Source organism: Cydia splendana, chromosome 19 (assembly GCF_910591565.1).
Source record: "Cydia splendana chromosome 19, ilCydSple1.2, whole genome shotgun sequence".
Lineage (NCBI taxonomy): Eukaryota > Metazoa > Arthropoda > Insecta > Lepidoptera > Tortricidae > Cydia > Cydia splendana.
In genome coordinates this window covers 6,709,459-6,721,898 of record NC_085978.1, presented here as the reverse complement: position 1 = coordinate 6,721,898, position 12,440 = coordinate 6,709,459, and the positions used below count along the sequence as shown (strand labels likewise).

The 12,440-nt window shown below is 38.6% G+C and overlaps 1 protein-coding gene across 1 annotated transcript; it reads right to left on the bottom strand.

Annotated features, from left to right (window-relative positions):
* Positions 1 to 10,692: 10,692 nt before the first annotated feature.
* Positions 10,693 to 12,115, bottom strand: LOC134800361 (uncharacterized). Its single transcript, XM_063772861.1, has one exon. It carries the CDS (start codon positions 11,833 to 11,835, stop codon positions 10,693 to 10,695), a length of 1,143 nt encoding a protein of 380 aa, XP_063628931.1. The 5' UTR covers positions 11,836 to 12,115.
* Between the last annotated feature and the right edge of the window lie 325 nt (positions 12,116 to 12,440).

The window sequence follows — 12,440 nt, the reverse complement described above, 5'->3', positions numbered from 1 at the left end:
TTTATCCACGTGAAAAGGTCCTCCTTTTATTTAGAGAACTATGATAAAATCATTGCTTACATGCCCACAAGCTGTTAACTATTGCCCACAGGAGAGAAAAATGTGCTGTTCGCGATAGCACACTATAGTTTTCTCTCCTGTGGGCAATAGTTAACAGCTTGTGGGCATGTAAGTAATGATTTTATCATAGTTCTTTAAATAAAAGGAGGACCTTTTCACGTGGATAAGGGTTAAATAAGAAAATTAACCTTTATAGCCCTTAACTCTTGTGTATGTCTACAGGAAAGACATAACACAGTGATCTGTTTGACCCCTAATCCCATTAAATCATTATTTAAAAATTCATTAATACTATAAAAACATCTCTGTATTAGCCAAGCATGGACTTGTGATTTAAATATATTCAAATTATTATTCTTAAAAATGTCAGGTAATTTATTATTATAAATACGAATACACATAATATACGAGTTTCTTGAGGAAAGTGCCAAATTAACAGAAGGTTTATGTAAAGTAAACTTATATTGTGTCCTTGTCGCGCGTGGACCCATTGTTTGGAACTCCACAAACAAGTATTTATAAACTGAAATAAAAGTCATATACTAAGAAAAAGTGACCAAGGCCTCCAGTGCCCCAGGCTGGAATCGAACCAGCGTCCTCTGCTATCGCGGCAGGTGCCTGAACCACTCGGCCACCGGGCCACAGCGACATTAGTCAAATTTTCCAAGTATATGCACTTCCTACTGAAGGCTTGTGGCGCCCCCTGGCCATCTCTAAGGTAGAACAGTATGGTTCGAACCTTCTATCTGGATCATTCTCATGATGATACCGAGCTAGCGAGAGAGATGGCGCTGCCAATCAATACTATGAAGTATTTGAACAAATTAAATTATTTTTCAGAAAATATTTTAATTTGTTTTTATCAAGTAGAAACACTACTATATAAATTATAAACTGAAATAAAAGTCATATACTAAGAAAAAGTGACCAAGGCCTCCAGTGCCCCAGGCTGGAATCGAACCAGCGTCCTCTGCTATCGCGGCAGGTGCCTGAACCACTCGGCCACCGGGCCACAGCGACATTAGTCAAATTTTCCAAGTATATGCACTTCCTACTGAAGGCTTGTGGCGCCCCCTGGCCATCTCTAAGGTAGAACAGTATGGTTCGAACCTTCTATCTGGATCATTCTCATGATGATACCGAGCTAGCGAGAGAGATGGCGCTGCCAATCAATACTATGAAGTATTTGAACAAATTAAATTATTTTTCAGAAAATATTTTAATTTGTTTTTATCAAGTAGAAACACTACTATATAAATTATAAACTGAAATAAAAGTCATATACTAAGAAAAAGTGACCAAGGCCTCCAGTGCCCCAGGCTGGAATCGAACCAGCGTCCTCTGCTATCGCGGCAGGTGCCTGAACCACTCGGCCACCGGGCCACAGCGACATTAGTCAAATTTTCCAAGTATATGCACTTCCTACTGAAGGCTTGTGGCGCCCCCTGGCCATCTCTAAGGTAGAACAGTATGGTTCGAACCTTCTATCTGGATCATTCTCATGATGATACCGAGCTAGCGAGAGAGATGGCGCTGCCAATCAATACTATGAAGTATTTGAACAAATTAAATTATTTTTCAGAAAATATTTTAATTTGTTTTTATCAAGTAGAAACACTACTATATGAATTATAAACTGAAATAAAAGTCATATACTAAGAAAAAGTGACCAAGGCCTCCAGTGCCCCAGGCTGGAATCGAACCAGCGTCCTCTGCTATCGCGGCAGGTGCCTGAACCCCTCGGCCACCGGGCCACAGCGACATTAGTCAAATTTTCCAAGTATATGCACTTCCTACTGAAGGCTTGTGGCGCCCCCTGGCCATCTCTAAGGTAGAACAGTATGGTTCGAACCTTCTATCTGGATCATTCTCATGATGATACCGAGCTAGCGAGAGAGATGGCGCTGCCAATCAATACTATGAAGTATTTGAACAAATTAAATTATTTTTCAGAAAATATTTTAATTTGTTTTTATCAAGTAGAAACACTACTATATAAATTATAAACTGAAATAAAAGTCATATACTAAGAAAAAGTGACCAAGGCCTCCAGTGCCCCAGGCTGGAATCGAACCAGCGTCCTCTGCTATCGCGGCAGGTGCCTGAACCACTCGGCCACCGGGCCACAGCGACATTAGTCAAATTTTCCAAGTATATGCACTTCCTACTGAAGGCTTGTGGCGCCCCCTGGCCATCTCTAAGGTAGAACAGTATGGTTCGAACCTTCTATCTGGATCATTCTCATGATGATACCGAGCTAGCGAGAGAGATGGCGCTGCCAATCAATACTATGAAGTATTTGAACAAATTAAATTATTTTTCAGAAAATATTTTAATTTGTTTTTATCAAGTAGTATATGACTTTTATTTCAGTTTATAATTTATATAGTAGTGTTTCTACTTGATAAAAACAAATTAAAATATTTTCTGAAAAATAATTTAATTTGTTCAAATACTTCATAGTATTGATTGGCAGCGCCATCTCTCTCGCTAGCTCGGTATCATCATGAGAATGATCCAGATAGAAGGTTCGAACCATACTGTTCTACCTTAGAGATGGCCAGGGGGCGCCACAAGCCTTCAGTAGGAAGTGCATATACTTGGAAAATTTGACTAATGTCGCTGTGGCCCGGTGGCCGAGTGGTTCAGGCACCTGCCGCGATAGCAGAGGACGCTGGTTCGATTCCAGCCTGGGGCACTGGAGGCCTTGGTCACTTTTTCTTAGTATATGACTTTTATTTCAGTTTATAATTTATATAGTAGTGTTTCTACTTGATAAAAACAAATTAAAATATTTTCTGAATAATAATTTAATTTGTTCAAATACTTCATAGTATTGATTGGCAGCGCCATCTCTCTCGCTAGCTCGGTATCATCATGAGAATGATCCAGATAGAAGGTTCGAACCATACTGTTCTACCTTAGAGATGGCCAGGGGGCGCCACAAGCCTTCAGTAGGAAGTGCATATACTTGGAAAATTTGACTAATGTCGCTGTGGCCCGGTGGCCGAGTGGTTCAGGCACCTGCCGCGATAGCAGAGGACGCTGGTTCGATTCCAGCCTGGGGCACTGGAGGCCTTGGTCACTTTTTCTTAGTATATGACTTTTATTTCAGTTTATAATTTATATAGTAGTGTTTCTACTTGATAAAAACAAATTAAAATATTTTCTGAAAAATAATTTAATTTGTTCAAATACTTCATAGTATTGATTGGCAGCGCCATCTCTCTCGCTAGCTCGGTATCATCATGAGAATGATCCAGATAGAAGGTTCGAACCATACTGTTCTACCTTAGAGATGGCCAGGGGGCGCCACAAGCCTTCAGTAGGAAGTGCATATACTTGGAAAATTTGACTAATGTCGCTGTGGCCCGGTGGCCGAGTGGTTCAGGCACCTGCCGCGATAGCAGAGGACGCTGGTTCGATTCCAGCCTGGGGCACTGGAGGCCTTGGTCACTTTTTCTTAGTATATGACTTTTATTTCAGTTTATAATTTATATAGTAGTGTTTCTACTTGATAAAAACAAATTAAAATATTTTCTGAAAAATAATTTAATTTGTTCAAATACTTCAAAGTATTTATACTTGTGTACAAAATCACACACTTCGAAAATGTACATGCTAGGAAAAGTGAGTATGTTATTTTGTATAAAATGAGTACGACATGAGCCCATATAGTGTATGGCAAATATGGCTCTTATACAACGCTTCTGTGTTATAAATATTGCGTCTTTTTCAATACAGTTTCCCCAAACTACAAGTCCATATCGTAAGAGAGAATTTACGTAGCCATTATAAGCAAGTAGCGCTGCTTGGGTCGAAACAGTTTGGCTAATTCGTCTAAGTGCAAAAATAAAACTATTTAGTTTGGATCGTACATTAGCAGCATGTTCCATCCAATTACAGTGACTGTCAATCATTATGCCTAAAAACTTTGTATTTTGCACTTCTTTTACAGGCTCATTATCTAAAGTTATATGCAGTTTCTGTGTGTTGCCTCTTGCTGTACTGAACTGAATATAAGTAGACTTATTTACATTTACTTTTAAGTTATTTCGTTTTAACCATTCTACAGTGCTTATCAGTGCTGTATTTAAGTCATCGTTATAAGTTGATACATTTTTACACTTTACACTTTACATGATGACTCTTATCTAGGGCCAAAATCTAGACAGGAAAATGTTGAGAACGTTTGTATGGAAAAATGACCACTTGACTAATGTATCCTCTTAAGCCAAGACCTTGTGGCTTATTCAGATAGTAATTTCTTGTAATCACGTTGTTATGGATGATGATTTCTTCAGCCAGAAAAGTACCTAGGTACCCCTCTACCTTCAATAAGCTAATTGATGACAAGAAATTGCTTCCTGAATAGGCCACCCGTTTTAATTTATTTCAGAAAAATTGGGGAATATATTTGGATAGGTAGTTCTGTCAGGTGCCATTTCAATATTCTCGTATTTAGATTCTCTTTGGTTGTGACTATTTACTTTTGAGTAGGTATGTGTCTCTAGAGACATATATTACAAAATTGTAGGTGCACAAAACACTAGATTTAAAACTGGCAGGTAGGTATATAACTATTTAACGCGTTGGCATTATAATATCATATACAAGTAGGTATATTATGTAGATATTTAACTAAGTATTAGAAATAGTTAGCTGTAATAATAACTCTACGAGTATAATATTATAAGTATTGCTATTGTATGCCAGTAGATTTAGCCGTTTCACGAAAAATGCGAGGCCCAGTGAATAAGTATTTAACTTCAAAGGATGATGTTCCGCTCCCATACAAGTTTGGCCCAACACTCGCTAAACATGGGTGGTATATTGTTAGGCTCCAAACATGAAATGAAAGTCCCGATAGTTATTAGAAATTCACGGACACTTCACAGAACATTATAAAAGCGGGACTTCTCTACGATTTTGAGGTTAGGAATTCTGCCTTGTATCGGGCCATGTTAAATATTATTATGCCTTATTACAAGGAAATAAGGTGCCGTAAATAGTGTAAACATATCGATGATATTGGGCGTTTAAAGGCTGTCAAGGAACAAAAATCGAATGAATTGGAATTATGTAGGTTAATACATTTTTTAAAATAAAATAATAATATATTTAATACGACTTCCTTTAATGAATAAGACATAGCATGTGAACCGGAACAGACTATAACAACTAGAGCCGTTTTATAGTAAAAATTGTTATAGCATCAAATGTACCTAAAACCAATCACTTAAAGTAAACATAATATTTACTTCAATTCCAGAGAGAGAAGAAATACAGTAACAATCACAGGATTGTTATAATGAATTCGATAAGTAACTCATTCCAATAAATAATGTTTCAAAAACAAACGTTTGCCTAAAAGGCACTTAATAATAAACTTAATTTATTTCAAAGAAGTTAGAATTCCTATTTTGTAGGTTTATCATATAGGTAATTTATAAAAAAAAGTTAAATATATTTTTCCCTTTATTTTAATGTATTTTTAACTTTTAACCTATTTTCGTGTAATTCATACCCTGATATCAAATAAGGTTTTATTAAAAACGTTAATCAATTTTAAAGAAGTTAAAAACGACTTCAGTGGGAAAAGCCGGTGAAAGCTAATTGTAAATTGGTGCTCTTCTAGATTCCATACAATACTATCAAATAAATATGTAATAATTAATATGAAAACACAATCCATAGCGACTATTCGTTCCATATTCGTTCGCTATTCACTTTTGACGTAAGTCATTTGGGTATGTTACAATTAAAGTCATTGGAAAAGTTTTTACTGTATCGCAGTTCTTTTTGCAATTTTGATACTTAGTGCTTAAAACAGTATGTCGGTAGTGGTATGAATGTTTTTCGTTGAAGTGAGCGTTATTAGCATCAATAGGAACATCGTAGAATAGTAGTTTGGGTTATACAAGGGATCAAAATGATATATTTCCGTCAAGGGCGTACATTGAATCCTGAGCGTAATGAGGGATTCCAGTGTTAACGCCCAAGACGAAATAATTTTGATACCGTGTGACACATACTGCTTTTCACATCAACTATGAGGAAATTGTTGTGTTCCAAAATATGTATTATTTGACCAAAAAAAAAAATACTATGCAAGAAAGAAAAAATCGTGTCCTAGAACAGAAAAGTACAACTTTGATCCCTCCTAGCAGGGAAGAAAAGTGCCACTATGATCCCTCCTAGCGGGGAAGAAAAAGCCCATTTCGAATAGGTGATGTGAAAAAGTATTTTGCTGCCATACTTTTTTGTTTGGCTCTGGACGTCCATTTATGAAATGTCATTGATTCTATGTAATGGCGTGGGATGTGTTGATTTAATGGTTTAATTACTCTTTAACTTATATTCTTTACTAAGTGTCCGTTGAAATCTAATAGAGATTGTAAGAAATATGATTAAATTTATCGTATATATAGCATGCTTATCGAATCGTAGGCCAAATTCGGCATGATCCTTTATATACCTTAACCTACTTACTTGAATTTCACCATTTGTACCTATGCATAGGTATAAAGAGAGCGGGGTAATTGGGAATGTGGCTAATTTGAAATGGTAAGGGATACCTATACCACTACGCCTTATAAAACAAAGTCATCTGCCGCGTCTGTCTGTTTGTGTGTATGTATGTTCGCAATAAACTCAAAAACTACTGAACGGATTTTCATGCGCATTTACGCCTATCAATAGAGTGATTCTTGAGGAAGGTTTAGGTGTATACTTAATGAAGATTTTGTGTAATCCGTCCGAAGCCGGGGCGGGTCGCTAGTATTACCTATAGTTCTAGTTTAATATTAATATATCGCTATACTCTGTATTTTATATTTAAATAAAAGTAAATAAATAATTTGTAAATTTTCGGGTGGTTATAACATTTGTTGGTTAACCAACCAAATACAAAACCGCCTGGATCAGTCATTGAACGACCTGACTTTAACCTACATTATTTGATCATGTAATGTTTGCATCTACCCTCAACTGGCTTAAAGAGTCATTAGAGGGTAGATTTTGTTTACTTTTATTTAAATACCTACCTAAAGATACAGAATATAGTAATAGGTAACTTCAGAATGTTAATTGCCGAATAAATAACCAGTGTAACGATGTATTCCCAATCCCTCCACTTTCCCGTATATGAAAATTATTCGTATTTGTTTTGTTTAGGTAAAAAAAAAAAGAAAAAGTAGAAGCTCAATTTGTGAAAAGGACGTCGGGACTGGAAGTTATTGTCAAGTCAAATCAAACCTATTGTTTAAGGTCTCCTTTTTCTTTTTTCTTATAAGTTTTATAGTAATTATAGGGCAATTCGCCAGTAACTGGCCACCCTAAACTAAAATGAATTCTATTAACCTATAAACAAAATTCATTTTAGTATAAGGTTTAGTTAATTTTAGTTCAATAACTGGCGAGCCTTCAATAACTAGCCACCTTACAATAAAAGGAATTCTGTTTATACCTAGGTGAATAGAATTCATTTGTAGTTAAGGGTGGCCAGTTACTGGCAAAATTACCCTACTATATTATGTTTTTAAATAAGTGAAGGGTACACGGAAAGAACATGTCTAGTCCATTTTTTTGAAAAATGAGATTTTAATCTCAAAATGTAGAGCTCTCAATGAACTATTAGTAACAACTTCGGTTACCTGTGTAATCATAAATATAACTCCTTTTTTTCTTACTTTAAAAACACCTATACACGAAATTAATATGGTTAATTATGTACATCGTTCCTTTCAAACCGCGATAACTCAAAATGTTGTCAGAGTGACTAGACATGTTCTTTCCGTGTACCCTTCAAGTAAAAATCCAGAGGCTAAGTAGAGCCATAGTCTAATAAAACATGGTCTTCTATTCCGATAGTGACACAGGCCTACGTCACAATAACATGGCCGCTATATATAGCGCTATCGCATATTATCATATAGCGCTGTCGCATGATGACGTAGGCTTGTGTCAGTTAGGTGACCTAGAAAAGACGGGAATGGAGTACCAGGCGGAGTATATTATTATACCATGAGTAGAGCAAAGGGTAATAAAACTCCGTGTGCTAAGTAGGTATCTATCAAAAGATAACATTTTATAAAAAGTCAAAAACTATACTCTGTAAATAAAAGTAAACAAAACCTATCCTCAAATGGCTTCTTAAGCCTGTTGAGGGTAGATGAAAACATTACACGATCAAATAATGTAGGTTAAAGTCAGGACGTTCAGTGACTGATCCAGGCGCTGTTTTATTTGGCTGGTTAACCAATAAATGTTATAACTACCCGAAAATTTACAAATTGTTTACTTTTATTTAAATACTTACCTAAAGATACAGAGTATAGGTGGTAAAATGCCCCTCACCAAAATCATCAAGCTTAAATCCCAATTTCTATGTATGACGCTGCACCAAGTATTTTATTACGTTAATAATTGACAAACGATAGACATCGGTTACACGCTAATTCTGGCGTCAGTTCAGTCCATCAGTCTGGTCAGACTGACGGGAGAATTATCGTGTAACACGCGGACTGATGGACTGATGGTCTGGACTGATGAAAATTTAAATTTTTAGATAATATTCGTCAGTCCATTTTGAATGACAGAAAACTGATAGGAGACTGATCGTACATAACCTGTTCGTGTCATTCTCGCGTCAGTCACCATATTAGACAAGACTATATTACCGTGTTGCGTTCTGTGTCCAAACGGCGACTGTGTCGTAATTTTATCAGTCTGTTGTCAGTCTGGACTGATCGTGTAACCGTGTCCATTTTCCATCATTCTGGCATTAGTCAAAACTCGAATGGACTGATGGACTGAACTGACGCCAGAATTAGCGTGTAACCGATGTCATACAGTAGTACAAAGAAAGTATTAATAATAATATTCTTTTGTTTCAGGATAACCTGGAATCATGTAACTTATATGTATACTGTGCGCCTTTTAGTTTTATGTTCAACTTATTGTTTATGGGAAAATATATACTCGACATTATCAAGACATTTTATTGTAAAGGTAAATAACGCTCAATAGGGATTATTACTGCAATGTTCTGCCGCCAGAGTGCAGCACTTAGTAAACCTCTACGCAGAGTTTTGCTTTCTTTTCTAAATTGTTCTTCGCAGTGCCTATACAAGTATTCAACAAGTGGCAAACAAATATTGTACTGGACCCTAAGGTCCCCATACCATATGCCCTTTGTGTATACTGCGCCCACAAATTATGTGCTATATATATATGGGCGCGAAAACTCACTCCTGGGACCTAACCAAGACCTAACCAATCATACAGTCAAGTGTAAAAATAAGGGTGCATATAACTTATTCAAAAATATGTTCCATAGTTCTTAATTCGCTGACATAAGAGCTATGGGACATATATTATTAGAATCCCGGCCGCTCCGATATATCTGATGGACTGTACTAACGATTGGTGATCCTTATGTCATTGTAATAAATATGGTTTACGAACATCGACGGCCCTTATGGGCACTAAAAACCGGGCAAGTGCGAGTCGGACTCGCACACGAAGGGTTCCGTACCATAATGCAAAAAAAAAAAAACAAAAAAAAAAGCAAAAAAAAACGGTCACCCATCCAAGTACTGACCACTCCCGACGTTGTTTAACTTTGGTCAAAAATCACGTTTGTTGTATGGGAGCCCCATTTAAATCTTTATTTTATTCTGTTTTAAGTATTTGTTGTTATAGCGGCAACAGAAATACATCATCTGTGAAAATTTCAACTGTCTAGCTATCACGGTTCGTGAGATACAGCCTGGTGACAGACGGACGGACGGACGGACGGACGGACGGACGGACGGACGGACGGACGGACAGCGAAGTCTTAGTAATAGGGTCCCGTTTTACCCTTTGGGTACGGAACCCTAAAAATGGTACTAGTTCAGCGGTGTTACTCACGAATTCCAGCCAATCGTGCAGTCTAACGCAACTAGTTGCGACAAATAGCGCGCGTAATGCGAACTCATCAACCAATCGCGCGCGTGATGCGAACTCATCAACCAATCGCGCGCGTGATGCGAACTCATCAACCAATTTAATTTGTAGCGGTGTCACACAGCTGTACTGGCCCCTGTCATGCCTCATTATTATTGCCCGTAGATATCTATGTCGATGTTTACGAATGATCAGTTTGTTGTGTAGAGGATGGTGAACTAGCTCAGTAATATAGTGGGTGATAAAAGCACAGTATTTACAGTTCTCGGACATATATAGTCGCTTCGGCGTTGTCTTGGGCAACGTTTCCATTGCGCTATTTTGGCTGGTTAGTTGACTTTACTAGAACAACGCCTGTCTCTATTAATAGGTAAATTCGGTTTTGAGTTGTTACTAGTGCACTGAAGTCACGTTTTCATTGCTCGTTGCTACATGATATGCCGGAAAATGAATATTGTAGGCAATATATTTAGAGATTCTGCATAAACGTTATTCTTGTGTACTAGTCGCCATCAGATATATCGGAGCAGCCAAGATGCTCACAAATAGAGGAACACGCCTCTATTGTTAAGGCGTTAGAGTGCGTGTTCAGATATTTTTGAGCACCAAACATAAATAAGTAAACCAAAATCGATAATTTCTATTCATTTATTCAAAACTGGGAGGTCATCACACTTATCCTTAAAGATGACGCACATACGGAATTGTTCTCATTCCCACGAAGTTATCCGTACCAGGAAAAAAACTGTTCATCGGCATATAAGATGGATGGTTTATGAAATATGGCGGGAAAGCCATCATTGCTGGCTTGGTAGAAGGATCACAGGGATCAACAGCAGGCTCAAGACGTGCTGGCATTATCGGCTCAGGTAACTTTGGCAGCTGTGGAACTACCAGTTCTATCTCCTCAACGCAGGGATCTTCAGGTTTAATTACGGCAGAAGATATCTCTACACGTACTGGAAACTTGGGTAAAGGCGCTGTAGGTAGCTCAGGAATAGGCATAATTGGTAAGGGTTGAACGTGGTCCAGAATTGCAAAAGGAACATCTTCAGGACAGGGAGCAATCATGGGCTCTCTTGCGGGAAGCTCAGGCACCACGAAAACTGGCAATTTAGGCACTTGTGGAATTACTAAAGGTTGGTAGCTAACTTCTGGGGCAACTTCAATAGGCAGGGGCATAGGGGCTGGCAGTGGAATATACTCAGGTACAGGTGGCATGGGAATCGGCTCGGGTATAGGAGATTCTATCCTGACTGGTAATTCGGGCATTACTAATGCTGGTAATTCAGGGGGTTGTGGAACTTCGATATGCAGGTAATTTACTTCAGGAACCACTATTTCGTCAAGGCATGGTTCTGGGAGTGCTACAATCTCTGGTAAAGCAGGCATTGCGACTGTGGGTAGTTCTGGTATAACGGGTTCTGGTATAGCGGTTACGATGGGCTCTTCAATCGGTATTGGTAGTGGAATATACTCTGGTGCGGGCGCCTCAGGCACAGGAACTTCTACTCTGACAGGCACCTCTGGCATCACAAAAGCTGGCAATTCAGGAGCCTGTGGTATTAATATTGGCTGAGGAATTTCTTGTACAATTTCTTCGTGTAAACAAGGTTCAGGTTCTATGATCTCAGGCAAGACGGGCATTTCTAGTGGGGGAAAAACTGGCGCTACAGGATTGTTCATAACAGACATTGCAGGTACGAAAACGGGTTCAACGACCGGTAGTGGCATTGGTGGTGGTACATACTCCGGAACAGGGATTGGCTGGTCTTCAAGACACGGTTCAGGCACGGGTACTTCAATCGCTGGGAGTTCAGGCATCACGAATGCTGGTAGTTCAGGGGTTCTGTGGTACTACCATAGGCTGTTGCGGGATCACAATTACTTCATCCAAACAAGGTTCAGGTTGGGAAATTTCGGGGAAAACAGGCATTACGACTGGAAGTGTGTTCGGTACCGGAATGTCCATAGCTATTGCTTCTGGTACTAAACCGGGCTCGCATGGTTCGGCGATGAGTGAATGTGTTCCAACCATCACAGGTGCTGCGAACTGTGGAATCGGAACCGCCGCCAAAACTGGGGCTTGAGGCACAACCACGGGTTTTTCAGCTATTGGTAATGGCCCAATTTCGGGTGTGTCGTCACATTTCACGGCTGGTTGAATGTAAGGAGCGACGTGTAGAGGGTAGTGTTCCTGGCTGCCTGGCCAAGCAGGCATGAGGATCATCTGGTGAGGGTGAGAGTTAGGCCTTTGTATTACACGGCCGGATGCGACAGTCGCCGCGAGTATAAACAGTGTCACGGTCTTCGAAACCTGAAACAATTTTTAAAAAGAGATGACTTTATTTTGTCGTACTTTGTATACAATTTGGCTGGTTTGAAGAGCTCCTTATTCTGGACGTAATAATAATAAATACGAAATCATA